The 14,656-nt window shown below is 41.1% G+C and overlaps 1 protein-coding gene across 1 annotated transcript in view; it reads left to right on the top strand.

Moving 5' to 3' along the window:
• VPS33B (VPS33B late endosome and lysosome associated) overlaps positions 1–14,656 on the top strand; it is a 50,998-nt gene that overhangs the window by 23,253 nt on the left and 13,089 nt on the right. The window contains exons 11-14 of the mRNA XM_075855262.1: positions 837–914; positions 1,408–1,481; positions 8,416–8,502; positions 12,985–13,075. Of these exons, the coding sequence (XP_075711377.1) occupies positions 837–914; positions 1,408–1,481; positions 8,416–8,502; positions 12,985–13,075 (330 nt within the window). The remainder of the gene's footprint in view (positions 1–836; positions 915–1,407; positions 1,482–8,415; positions 8,503–12,984; positions 13,076–14,656) is intronic.

Here is a 14,656-nt window from a genome sequence, read left to right as displayed (position 1 = left end):
AGCTGTAGTTTTAATCGGTACTATTTATTGGTACATACAATTTTTTGATCCCTTTTTATTACATATTTTTAGACCTAAATTGACCAAAAAAACCGGTGATTTTGGCGTTTTAAATGTTTTCGTTTTTACGGTGTTCACCATGCACATTAAATAACGCTATATTGTAATAGTTCCGAGTTTTACGGACGCAGGAGTACCAATTTTGTTTAATTTTGTGGGAAATGTTTTTTTTTAAACTTTTAATATTTTATTATTTTTTTTTACTACTGAAAACTTTATTTTACTTTTTTTTTACAAATTTTAATAGTCCCTCTAGGGGACTTGAACCAGCGATCGTTAGATCTCTGGTACACTACACTGCTATACTAATGTATTGTAGTATATTGTCATTTTTACCTGCTTCTGTTAAGACCTGCCACAGGAAGAGGCAGAGTGAAGGCAGTCCTAGGGGCCTTAATTAGTCCCCTGGGCTGCCATCGTCACCCCAATCTGGTTGCGGGGAGGCGATGAGTTGCCGGAGAGGCCGCCCCCCTCTTTTTAACGCAGCAATCACGTTGTTCCTGGCTGTTTAACCCCTCATGCTGCGGTCAATCGCGACCGCAGCATTTGAGGGGTTAAACAGCCAGGAACAACGCGATTACTGTTCCTGGCCATTGGTCCCGGCTGTCAGCTGTAAGACACAGGTGACACCTACTATGTATAGAGCACGCTCAGCGTGTGAGCGCGCTCTATACAGCACTCCCGCACTATGACATACCTGGCATGTCATTTTGCAGGAAAGGGTTAAGATTATGAGTGTGAATGAGTGCCAATGTGCTGTTATCTTGGTCTTGCAGATGTGGACTATATCACTCCCCTGTGCTCTCAGGTCGTATATGAAGGACTTGTCGATGATATTTTTCAAATTAAATGTGGTGAGTTAAATTCTGATTACGATGTTGAGATTAAAAAATAAATTTCTTATGTGATTATTTGGTATCTGCTGGACTATACTTGTGTTATCCATTATGTAATCCATACTGACATTATGAACAACGTTCACGTCACCGCAGTCACTAGCGCACACAGCACTAGAGATATTGGATGATGCGTCTATGTGAATTGGTCACGGGACCGCTGTACTGCTGTCCGTGTGGATAAATACTGGTGATTTACCATTGAAGCCCAGTAGGGCACAGCTGAGAAGTTTTAGAAAAGTTACACTAGTATGTGGCATTCTTTTAAAATAAGGCAAATTGAAGTTCTCCCATACAAAACAGTCATTCAAAAAATATTTTTAATCCTTCTGAAAATGTTGAAAATGTTTTGAGATCCTAGCATAGTCTGTGAAAAACAAAAGGCCTCTTCATAGCAAACAAGAAATGAGTCTCTAGTTCCCCTCAATGTATCCTGTTATTTTGTGTGTAGGGAGTGTGGAGTTTGGGCCGGAGGTGACCTCATCTGATAAAAGTGTGAAAATTCTTCTGAACTCTCAGGATAAGGTAACAAATTATCCAATGACGTTCCTTTTTTTATGTAGATCTGCTCTTGTATGAGATGTATTATTGCATTGTTGATGGGAAAGCAAACCTTCAATAGTACTTCTTCCCAAAGCTGACGTTTATTCTCATTAGGATTCTCCTCTCTAGGAAATGTCATACCTTGCTGACCGCAGTTTGATTGGGAGTCTCCTTATGCAATTCAGAACACTGCAATAATGTGATCTCCTCCACATTCTCAAGATTGCCTCACTCCCTCAACACTCATCTGTATATAGCAGATACAGTAGAAACCCTATAGCCAGCCGTGCTGCCACTGTATCTCTCTCACTGACAACACTCACTTTCCAATAATCCAAGGGCCACTAAAACTAGTATCTATTTGCACTGCAGTTGAACAGTATCTGTTAATACCTATAGATGTATACCACAATATCTTATAGTAATCCAATACATATTTAATAGAAAATACCTTTATTAGAGCAATACATAGTGACAAAAAAATATATACCAACAGCTTCTCAATAAAATCTATTAAAATCACATAAAACAGACAGAGGTGGTCACAACTAATAGTATAAAATACAAAATCAATTGTTATAAAGAACAATCAACAAGTTCTAAACACATATACAACAAGACCGTAAAAGAAATATACAGGTCCTTCTCAATGAAATAGAATATCTTCATAAAGTTAATTTATTTCAGTAATTAAGTTCAAAAAGTGAAACTCATATTATATAGATTCATTACACACAGAGTGATCTATTTCCAGCATTTTTTTTATTTTAATGTTGATGATTATGGCTAACAGCTAATGAAAACCCAAAATTTGGTCTCTCAGAAAATTAGAATATTAGATAAGCCCAATTTCAAAAATGATTTTTAATACCGAAATCTAGACCTACTGAAAAGTATGTCCAGTATATGCACTCAATACTTGGTCAGGGCTCCTTTTGCATGAATTACTGCATCAATGCGGCGTGGCATGGAGACGATCAGCCTGTGGCACCCCTGAGGTGTTATGGAACCCCAGGTTGCTTTGATAGCGGCATTAGGGCTCGTCTACATTGTTGGGTCTGGTGTCTCTCATCTTCCTCTTGACAATACCCCATAGATTCTCTATGGGGTTTAGGTCAGGCGAGTTTGCTGGCCAATCAAGCACAGTGATACTGCGGTTATTAAACCAGGTATTGGTAGTTTTGGCAGTGTGGGAAGGTGCCAAGTCCTGCTGGAAAATGAAATCAGCATCTCCATAAAGCTTGTCAGCAGAGGGAAGCATGAAGTGCTCTAAATTTACTGGTAGACGGCTACGCTGACTCTGGACTTGATATAACACAGTGGACCAACACCAGCAGATGACATGTCTCCCCAAACCATCACTGACTGTGGAAACTTCACACTGGACCGCAAGACACTTGGATTGATGCCTCTCCACTCTTCCTCCAGACTCTGGGACCTTGATTTCCAAATGAAATGCAAAATTTACTTCCATCTTAAAACAGGACTTTGGACCACTGAGCAACAGACCAGTCCTTTTTCTCCTTAGTCCAGGTAAGACGCTTCTGGCGTTGTCTCAAGGAATGCGACAGTTGTAGCCCATGTCTGTGTGGTGGCTCTTGAAGCACTGGCTCCAGCCGCAGTCCACTCCTTATGAATTTCCCCCAGATTCTTGAATGGCCTTTTCTTGACAATCCTTTCACGGCTGCGGTTATCCCTGTTGCTTGTGGACCTTTTTCTACCATACTTTTTCCATCTTCTCAACTTTCCATTAATACTCTTGGATACAGTACTCGTGAATAGCCAGCTTCTTTAGCAATGTCCTTTTGTGGCTTATCCTCCTTGTGGAGGGTGTCAATGAAGGTCTTCTGGACATCTGTCAAGTCAGCAGTCTTCCCCATGATTTTATAGCCTAGTGAACCAGACTGCTGAACCATTTAAAGGCTTAGGAAACCTTTGCAGGTGTTTTGTGTTGATTCGCTGATTAGAGTGTGACACCATGAGTCTACAATCTTCAACTTTTACCCAATATTCTAATTTTCTGAGAGACTGAATTTTGGGTTTTCATTAACCGTTAGCCATAATCATCAACATTAAAATAAAAAAATGCTGGAAATAGATCAGTCTGTGTGTAATGAATCTATATAATATATGAGTTTCACTTTTAGAATTGAATTACTGAAATAAATTAACTTTTTGATGCTATTCTAAGTCATTGAGAAGGACCTGTAGTGGCAATGCATTTCTTTGATAGGTTGAATAGTATATGTTGTTCCTTTCTAATATCCCCCTCCCACAGTCATTACTCTCTTTAGCTTGCATACTTCTAGTTCTGAGGATCTCCAGAAACTCTTACATACATGATGATAATAGTTGTGTGATTTTACTGTTCATTCATGTAACAATATTATTTGGTAGATCTTTTCCACCCATTTCTATTTTGTTGGATGACCGTCACTCTATAGGAAAAAAGAGCGACCATTCATATTACAGGAAATCCTCTGTAGCACCGCCTAGAAAAAGCTGCATCTCAGATACATGAAAATCACTCTTGTGCAATTTAGTGTTTTCCTATATGTAATTCGACACAGTGTAATAAGGCTTACTTTTATTTTGGTAACCCTGTAAAAGAGACCTATAAAGTGAAATGCCTTTTTGTTTAAAAGGGGTTGACCCATCTGGACAACTGGTTATCTAATGAGGACCTGCTGGCGATCAGCTGGTCACGTCAGCTCCAGCAGCTCGCACCTTCCTTCTATGATATCCATATGCTCTTATTGGATAATCCATACTGATATATGATCACTTGAAGTTACTACTCTCATAACTGAGATTTTGAGGACAATATGTCCCCTTCTGAATTCTTCCAGTTTCAGTGTTGTTATGGAGTTTTATATGAATTCTTTTTTTTTTTTTTTATTATTATTATTGTTTTTATTGGATTATAAAGTAACAAATTGTGTTCAACCACAACAAACAGGGTAGGAGAGAAAGAGAAGGTGGGAGGAAGCTATAGGTAAGGACTCTATCCTGGCAGTGGCTGCAAAGTTAAAGGGAACCTGCCACCAGCATTTCATCTATTAAACGCCAATCACCCCTCACTGGCCGCTGCTCTCAAAAGTTTATTGCCGTTATCCCCTCTCCTAAACTCCTCCTCCTACCGTAAATAACGGTCTGCAAACATTTTGCGCCTTTTATGGTAATAATCCAGCAGTCTCATTCGTTCCTCTTCTTATGCCCGCCCACCCCGAAAACTGTCCCACCCCCCAAAATCAAAATTCTCTCCCCTGCTTCGTTCGGGCCTCAAATCTAGTTACTGTGCATGCGCCGCTGTGGTGTCCCGTTGTGCGCACGCACCAGAGCAGGACATTGATACGCAAGCGTGAGATTTTGTGTGTGGCGATGAGCTGTCAATCAAAAGTAAGGAGGCGGGGTTAACTCACAAAGGCTTGAGGAATGAAGATATGACTTTTTTTCAAACAAAGATATGATTCTTTTATGCTCATTAGCATACGGCACAGGAACACTAAAAAACTGAATACTAAAGGTACAGAGCCGACTTAGAATATAATTACAGGTTACATAAAAATAATTTTTCCACCCACTTCCCCAAGGGATTGCTGGTTTAATAGGTGAAATGCTGGTGACAAGTTCCCTTTAAAGTTCAGTTAGTTTCTGTGCGTGGATTCTAGAGATGACATCCATGGGTAAGTTGTGTCCATAAAAAAGTATAGTAGCAGTTGTACTCCACAAAGAGTAGTCCTAGGTGTAAGTATCCAGTGCACGTTTAGCTTCATGGTGATAGCTGCTAGTGAGGGGCAGTACTTCACAGAACATAAGGAAAGGATCCAATACCGGCTAATCGGGACATTGCAGCCACTCGGCGACAATTTTAATTGTGTCAGCAAAAGAGGGAAAGAAAGTGGGGAGGAGAAAGTAGAGGGGATGAGTACCTGTAGACTGAAATCTGGTAGGATGAAGGTGATATGGCAAAAAAAATGGGTGGGCATAGGAACACCCAAGGAATTGTTGAAGCAGAGCCTCCAATTTTGTTGATATTTTTATTTTTTATTTTTTATTGTCCCTCCGTGCTCTGGTGTACACCACCTATTGAATAATAAAAAGTGTAGGTATGGGTAAAGAGGGAAAAGTAGAGCACGGTGGGTTTAATGTCGCCTTCAATGGTTTTATTGATACCGACTAATGTAGTAGGGAAAAGATTTGTCCTGTGCAATGTCCCCTTTTATTGCCACAATTTATAATATTTTTATTATTAATAAAGTCTTTCAACCTTATTTTATTATATTATGTATTTCTTGGTTTTCAAATTCCACTGATAAGGAAGCTATTGGAAGCTTTTCTCCTTCAGTGGAAATAGAAGAGGTGGTGCTGCAAGGGTCTGTATTGGATTTATTATAAACCCTGCGTATGCACACCGCAAAGAATCGTGCTCTGTCTCAGTGAACAGCTGACTGGTCACTGAGTATATTGTTATATATATTCTCTCCCAGCGTGGCCACTCGGGTCTTTAAATGATTAGCAGCCCAGGATTACCAGCTGCATCTGTAATTTAGTAGAAGCGCAGGGTTAACAGCTATCGTTGCGTTTAGACAGGCAGACAGTCTGAGTGAGCAGCTGATTGATCACCAATGCGTTTTAATTGTGTGATTTTCTCCCAGCGTTGCCACTCCAATCTATTGTTGAGCAGCAGCGCTGGGATGACGACTATCACTGTGTTTAAACAGACGTAAAGTCTCAGTGAGCAGCTGACTGCTCCCCGAGTACGTTTTCTCCCAGTGTTACTGCTCCAATCTGTGTTGAGCAGAGGTGCTGGGATGACAACTATCGCTGCGTTTAAACAGGCAGACAGCCTAGTGAGCAGCTGACTGATCACCAATGCGTTGTTATTGTAATTTTCTCCCAGCGTTGCCACTCTGATTTATTGTTGAGCAGCAGCGCTGGGATGACGGCTATCACTGTGTTTATACAGACGTAAAGTCTCAGTGAGCAGCTGACTGCTCACCGAGTATGTTTTCTCCCAGCGTTACTGCTCCAATCTGTGTTAAGCAGAGGTGCTGGGATAACAGCTTTCGCTGCATTCGGATAGACCGACAAGAATGTCCGTTAGCAGTCAACACTCTTAGGTAGTGAGACTGGAAAATTGCTAGCTGGATTATGTCTGCAATATTCAGTCTCAGCCCCCGGAAGAAGCTGACTTAGTTCAGTGAAACGTACGTCGGGACTATACCGACTCTGATAGTAGGGAAAGATTACATAGAGGGAGAGATTAGCATAATGAAAATATAACATAAACTAATCCTACCGCATCTAGAGAATCGCTCATGACAGAGCGGGAACGAATGAGTGTAGTGGCGATTACACTGCACACCACTTAGCCGTTGTCACGGCTGAGACTCTGAATATTGCAGACATAATCCAGCTAGCAATTTTCCAGTCTCACTAAGAGTGTTGACTGCTAACGGACATTCTTGTCGGTCTATCCGAATGCAGCGAAAGCTGTTATCCCAGCACCTCTGCTTAACACAGATTGGAGCAGTAACACTGGGAGAAAACGTACTCGGGGAGCAGTCAGCTGCTCACTGAGACTTTACGTCTGTTTAAACACAGTGATAGTCGTCATCCCAGCGCTGCTGCTCAACAATAGATTGGAGTGGCAACGCTGGGAGAAAATCACACAATTAAAACGCATTGGTGATCAATCAGCTGCTCACTCAGACTGTCTGCCTGTCTAAACGCAGCGATAGCTGTTAACCCTGCGCTTCTACTAAATTACAGATGCAGCTGGTAATCCTGGGCTGCTAATCATTTAAAGACCCGAGTGGCCACGCTGGGAGAGAATATATATAACAATATACTCAGTGACCAGTCAGCTGTTCACTGAGACAGAGCACGATTCTTTGCGGTGTGCATACGCAGGGTTTATAATAAATCCAATACAGACCCTTGCAGCACCACCTCTTCTATTTCCACTGAAGGAGAAAAGCTTCCAATAGCTTCCTTATCAGTGGAATTTGAAAACCAAGAAATACATAATATAATAAAATAAGGTTGAAAGACTTTATTAATAATAAAAATATTATAAATTGTGGCAATAAAAGGGGACATTGCACAGGACAAATCTTTTCCCTACTACATTAGTCGGTATCAATAAAACCATTGAAGGCGACATTAAACCCACCGTGCTCTACTTTTCCCTCTTTACCCATACCTACACTTTTTATAGGAACACCCAAGTATGATGTAGTTCTCGGTCGATTATACAAGATTTCCACCTGCTGTAGTCTGTTCTAGGTACCAAGTTGTAGAGCTGAAGCATTCATGTATTCTTGATTTAACATTGGTAAAAGTTGAATGACGAGTCACCATGTTTCAAAAAAATGCTCTGACTCCAGTTTTTTTTTTTTGCAAAGCGGCATATTCCCAGTCCACCTTAGTTTTTCTAAAAATAAACATAGAGAGGGGATGTCTGGGTGCAACCGAGTTTGTAGAATGATTTTACGAACAACGGCAGAGATGCAGAATAGGAGTTTTTTAAATATGAATTCTAATCATCCACATTAATATTTCTATCTTAACTGTAAATAGTGTGAACATGAATGTGGGTCTTGAGAATCAACAAAAGACTTCGGGCAAAATATGTTCTTTGAAAAAGCTTGCCATTTATATCTGTTCAGTTAGCCAAATCCTACTATCTATGTTCTCTATGGTCCACAAGGGACATTGTCTAATTATAATATCACCAAATTTTGCCTCCTAGTTTACATACAACAGCCCACATCTACTTCTTCTACACTTTCATCTTTGCTGTGCTCTGTACACATTTCTCTTGTGCATACTGTATAATGCGACCTCCTATATGTATCTGTGTGCTATTGCACAGTTGTAACGTTATATACTGTTTTTCCTGTATTCCTAGGTATTTGGACAAATTCGGAATGAGCATTTTTCCAATGTGTTTAGCTTCCTGAGTCAGAAAGCCAGAAACCTGCAAACCCAATATGATGTAAGTTATTTGTGTGGATTTTATGTTGTGTGTGGTTTAACATCTTTAAAAAAAACTGTTACCGCAAATTTCCCTTTTTTGACAATTTAATTTTTTTTTTCTCTTCTATTTCCTAACAAATGTAATTGATACAGCAAAATGCTCTTTTCTGCTCAGCATTCATCATATATGAGGGAAAGTCATAATAAAAGTTCTCTAGTTTATTTCCATAGATGCGTTGATTGTAGTCAGATTTAACTGTGATGTCACGTAATTTGTTATTTTCATGGCATGTCATTGGGGACACAGATGAGCATGGGTGTAGGCTGATACCACTCTGCTCTGCAGCCGTGACTTCGATTCCAGCGGCTGGTGGCTGTGCGGCAAGCGTTTGTTGCGCCTGGTAATAAACCCACACAGCTACCACCGACTTCTCAATTTCCACAGGAGACCTCACCTAGGTCTCTTAAGCTATGCAGGCCATGTTGGACTGCTGGCCAATCCAGTCTCCTCCTGATCCCTCTGACTGTGCAGTCTTTCCTACAGCAAATAAACAATGTGGCCACTTAACCCACCTCTTCAGCTTCCCCCTCCAGAAACTTATTCAGACATATCATCCTGGGAAGCAGACCCTTTGGAGGCTGAGGTTTCTGAATCGGATTCTGATCTAGACCCAGAGCAGACATCTAAACTTTCATCCATGGTTGACAGCCTCATTTTAGGCAGTTCTGGACACCCTAGAAGTCAAGGATAATTAACCTTCTACTACCTAGGTTTTCCTTCCTACACCCTTGGCACCACCTGAAGGTTTTTCCAGCCCATTCTGAGTTTGACAATGTTGTATCCAAGGAGTGGAAATTCCACAAAAGGCATTTCTCCAAACCTAAGCGTTTAAATGTGATGTACCTGGAACCTGAAGACCTCTTCAACAAATGGTAATCTCCAGCTTGGTCAAGAGTACTGCCTTGCCTATTGAAAATGCAACTACCTTTTAAGATCACCTTGAAAGAAAGCTAGAATCTTTTGCTAAATCCTCCTTTTAAGCAGTCGGATCAGCAGTTAAAGAGGATCTGTCACTAGTTTAGTAATGCCCAATCTCCTAGCTAATCTAATAGGCGCTGCCACACTGATAATGCTAGTGAAAATTGTGTCTCAAAACGTTTATTAAATGTTATAAGCTTTTTTCTAAATATGTAAATGTGCCCATACTTGTTATATGGGTGTCAGCACCAGCGATGCTCCTCGCAGTTCTAGCTGTGAAACAACAGGAGAAAACAAATTCAGGAATGGGAGCCGTATACTATATGATCAGACTGTGTTGCTGGGCAGGAAAGGGGGTGAAGCTGTATGACATTGGACAGGGTCATACAGAAAACATTATACTGCCCAAAGTGAAAAGAAAGAGTCACCTCCTATTTGACTATTAGTGCGATATTAGCATATTTAGAAAATAACTTTGCAAATAAAGTTTTTGAAAAAAACTCACACTGTAGTTATCAGCATTATAGCGCCCATTAGATTATCTAGGAGATAGGGAATTAATAAACTAGTCACAGGTCCTCTTTAAACCGATTTTTGGCTCTAACTAGGTGAGCAGGGCGTCTACTGAATGAGCCAGGCAATTCCGTCAAGACATCCTCTGTTGAGCTTTTCCTGAGGATCTAGCCGAATTGGCTCAACATCTTTCTAACACAAAGAGATACCTCTGTGAGGCTTTCCTTGATGCAGTTAGGTTGCTTGCCCGCACCTCGGCTCTCTCGGTGGCCACTAGATGAACCCTGTGGCTCGAGCTGGTCTACGGATGCGACTTCCATAAAATCCCTTACGGATTTCCTTTTTCTGGCTGTCATCTTTTTAGCACATGCCTGGACAAGATCATATCCAACACCACTGGTGGTAAGATTACCCACCTGCAACAGAATAAGCCATACTGCACCGACTTACCCAGGAAATCTCTACTCCGTACACTCCTTTTGTCGCTTCTCTAGTCTACGCCCATCCTCCAGCAAGCAAGAAGCCTCTTAGATCCAGAAAAGCAAGCCTTATAAACTGCACCTCTACTGGCACACTTGCACTCAACCCTCTAAGCCAACCTTCTTTAGCACACCTTCTTTAGCGCCAAACCCGCATGAAGGTCCGCCCCCACTTGAATCTCCTCAGGTTGGGGCCGGCTCCTTCTTTTTCAAGACGTCTGGTTCTCCCATATTTCCGATGCCTGAATATGTGAGTTGGACACCTCTGGCTACAAGATAGAGCTTCTTTCATTGCCTCCAAATCGCTTCTTCAGATCAGTGCCTCTAGGTACTCGCTACTAGATATCCACTTTTTTCCTTGCGGTTCACTCTCTGCTTTCCCAAATACTAGTAGTTCTGGTACTTTCACAGCAATGTTTCCAGGGCTTTTACTTTAACATCTTTGTCATTCCCAAAAAGAATGGCTCTGTACATCCTATCCTGGACCTCAAACGACTTAATCGATATGTCAAGGTCAGGTGCTTCTGGATGGTGTCAGTACACTCTGTCATCTGTTGAGATCAAGGATGCATATCTACACATTATAATTTGCCATTACACAGTTTGTGGCTCTTCCTTTCAGCCTAGCCAAGGTGTTCTTTTCTCCATTATAGCTTGCCTTCATTGTCGGGGAGTTGGGGCCATCTCATATCCGTAAGATGAAAGCTTCCTCTCGGTCAGTCAACCTAGAGAACCTTTGGATCACAGTAGACACCTAAACCCGTTTTGGTTGGCTCATCAACCAGTAGAAATCTGTTCTATCTCCTCTCTGTCTTACCTTTCTCGGCATGTGCTTTGACACGTCTCAGGCCAGGATCTTTCTTCCGCAGGAAAAACTTCTCTCCTTGCAATAGGGGATCCGGTCTTTGAGAGTCCACTCTCCAATGATATCCCTGGGCTGCTTCTTCCTGCTGCTCCATCGTTTGGTAATCACAACAGATGCTTCTCGGCTAGGGAGGAGTCTTCAACAACCTGATCGTTCAGAGCAAATGGTCTCCGCAGGAGGCAACTCTCCTGAGCAACATTTTGGAACTGCGTGCGATCTTTCTCTCCCTCCAGCATTGGACTCCTCTTTCATCCGACCACCCTGTCAGAGTCCAAATAGAAAATTCCACAGCAGTCACCTACCTCAATCAGCAAAGGGGGGACTCACAGTGCCGTAGCCATGGCAGAAATGTCCAACATCCTCAGGTGGGCAGAAGCTCATGTCCCAGCTCCCTCGGCTGTCCACATTCCAGGATTCGACAATTAGATAGCAGATTTTATTTCAGCTGACAGCTGGTCGATCCGGGGGAGTGAGCAATACATCCAGATGTCTACATCCAAAGCCTACTTTCCGTGTGACCGCTCACTGCACCAGAGTGATGGGTGCCTCGTGGGCGCTTAAACAAGCAGCCTCGGCTCTGCAGTTGTATAAGGCCGCCACCTTGTCTTCACACCTTTTTAAAGTTCTAGAGGGTGCATACTTTTGTATCCTCTGACGCCTCTCTCGGGTTGTAGGATGCTCCAGATGCGGTGCAATAGATAGTACTTGCTTTTTCTAAACTTTAGGGTCTGCTCTTGATTGTCTCATGGTTATCTGTGTCTCCAAATAACACAGACGAGAAGAATTTGATTCGTTTTTAGAAAATCTATTTCTCGTCTTGTTCAATGGGGGATACAGATAACCATGGGTGTAGCCTGCTGCCACCAGGAGGTGGACGCTAAGAAAAAAAAGTGTTAACTCTTCCTACCAGACTATACCCCTCTTACAGGAACTCCGCTAATCAGTTTTGTACATGAGCGGTAGGAGAAGTAGAAAAACATCATAAATGATAAACAACCGTAAACCATATAAGAACCAGAGAAAAAAACAAACCTAGAAAAAACATAGGCGTGAAATCTAAGAACAAATAATGTTGGGTGGGTGCTGTGTTCCTCAATGAACAAGATGAGAAATGGATTTTACGGTAAGTAATAAAAATATGCATTTTTTTTTCCCTAGATGGCAGAAACATCAAAATACTTAAGCCATGTGTTGTTGATACAGCCAGTTTAGCAATGGTAATCCTGTATGCAATTGGATGAAAATTGAGATTCTATCGTCAATTTTTCTTTTTTCTGTGGGTGATATGCACCATGTAAATAGAATGTGAGCTTGTAGTCATATAGTTATGATGGTGCAGCATGTTTGCACATTATGCAGAAAATTTAGCGTATGGCTGGTTAAGTGTACCTGTTGAACAATTTGAGCGTCCATCCATGTTAATCGACCATGTCCAAGTGAAGCGAGCCATGTGAGCAGGATAAATCTTTTTTGCCAGTAGGTGTTTGATTCATTGGCCTCAACAGAGTAGGCAAATATGTTGAAAAATAGTCTAGGTATGTGATTACAACAGTAAGCAATTCCGCATTAAAATCGTATGTGTTTACAATATACAAAGACATCGATAGATTATTTGCTTTTTGCTAATCACATTGCTTATCACTGTTACTATCTCATATATTCCAGAAACGTAGAGGAATGGATATCAAACAAATGAAAACTTTTGTTGCCCAAGAACTGAAGGGATTAAAGCAAGAGCATCGCATGCTGAGTTTACGTACGGAGTCACTCATTACTTTAGTTTCTATTCATATCTTTATCCAATCTCTGTATAGAATATATAACGTTTTATCCACTAAAGCCTGGAAACTTGTTAGTCTTTTGAGCATCTAGATAAGTTCATCCCTGCTCATGGCCTAACTGATACGTGCTGTATATACTTCCAACATGCTTTTACTATAAGGTCTTCTTTTAGCAATGTAATAGGCTAGACATAATAGTTATGTAGTTCCTGCAAGTCTAGCTATGTATTAACTGTTAATGTTATATAGAGTATGTTCACCTTCTATACATGGAATTATTCTACATAAAAAGTTTAGTCATTCAGGGCTCCAAGTGGAGGCTAAACTGGTCCCAAATGTGACAAAAAATATAATATGTCGCCTAAGTTTTTATACTTGGAAACCAAAGTTACCCGCATTATTTTTTAGCCTGGAACCCTACTGCATAGACATAGATTTTAAACAAAGCCCACGGTCTATAAATGCTGCTGCCGGTCAGCCCACAGTCTGGTGTACAGTATGCATTTTGTCAGTTGACAGTCTAGTGTGAACATTGACACGCCAGCCAGCCCACAGTCCAGTATAAACACTGCGGTCAGTCCATAGTGTAGTGTAGGTAAGTCCACAGTCCTTTGTATATGCGGTGTTCAATCAGTCCACAGTCTAATGATAATGATGCAGTCAGTCAGCTAGTCCACAGTTTAGTGTAAGCGCCGCCATCGATCAGTGGACTGTGTTTGTAAAAACTATGTGGTCCATGAGTATAGTCTAGTGTCAATTTTGCAGCCGGTTAAAGGCACCCATATATTGTTATATATTTTTCAGGCTGGAGCCTTGTAACTGTAAATAAGGTGCTTTACTTATCTTGTGTTACAGCCTGTATTTAACCCAGAGCAGGATTCATAGTTCTGCAAGTTTCAGGGCTGAAATGTATGTTTTTTTTGTCATCACTGTGCTTTTTTTTTTAGTGTTTTGCAATCTGGGAAGTAGTCTTTACATTTTATAGTAATCTGATGTAGGAAAAAGTAACGTCTATCACATTATAGTAGCTTAGCTAAGATGCGTACATACCCTTTAACATTAATACTATAGCTCCTGTAGCTGTAATTGTTCTCTTTACATATAAACAACCCAATTTGGCGCAGTACACCCTACACTACTTATGCTTGGCTTTTTAAAAGGCTTAGCAAGCAACAATATCCAATTGAGATGTACAACACAAGTGTCTAGCACAGGAATAAATAGAGAAATAAAGACTGGCTTACACGGGCAGACTTCTGCCCATGACTAGCGTTGATTGTCGATTATAGCAAGTCGATTGGCGATATTTTAAAAGCCCTTTTACACGGTCCGCTGCAAACCGTTTCGGGACGAACGCTCGTTAATACAATTTGCATTTTGTCTGAAAATAAAAAAGCAACAGAAGATACAGGGTCCCAAAGCTCCATCTACGGATCCAGCCCTGGGTTTTCCAGTATATACAAAATGAACCTGATGCTGAAAGAGTAAGAAATGGGAGGAAAATAGGAGGAGAGAGGGAGAAAAAAAAAGCGGAGGGGAGGAAGGAAAGGGACATG

Source organism: Rhinoderma darwinii, chromosome 3 (assembly GCF_050947455.1).
Source record: "Rhinoderma darwinii isolate aRhiDar2 chromosome 3, aRhiDar2.hap1, whole genome shotgun sequence".
Lineage (NCBI taxonomy): Eukaryota > Metazoa > Chordata > Amphibia > Anura > Rhinodermatidae > Rhinoderma > Rhinoderma darwinii.
Note: the sequence above shows the minus strand (reverse complement) of the source record. Positions and strands in the feature narration are given on the sequence as shown.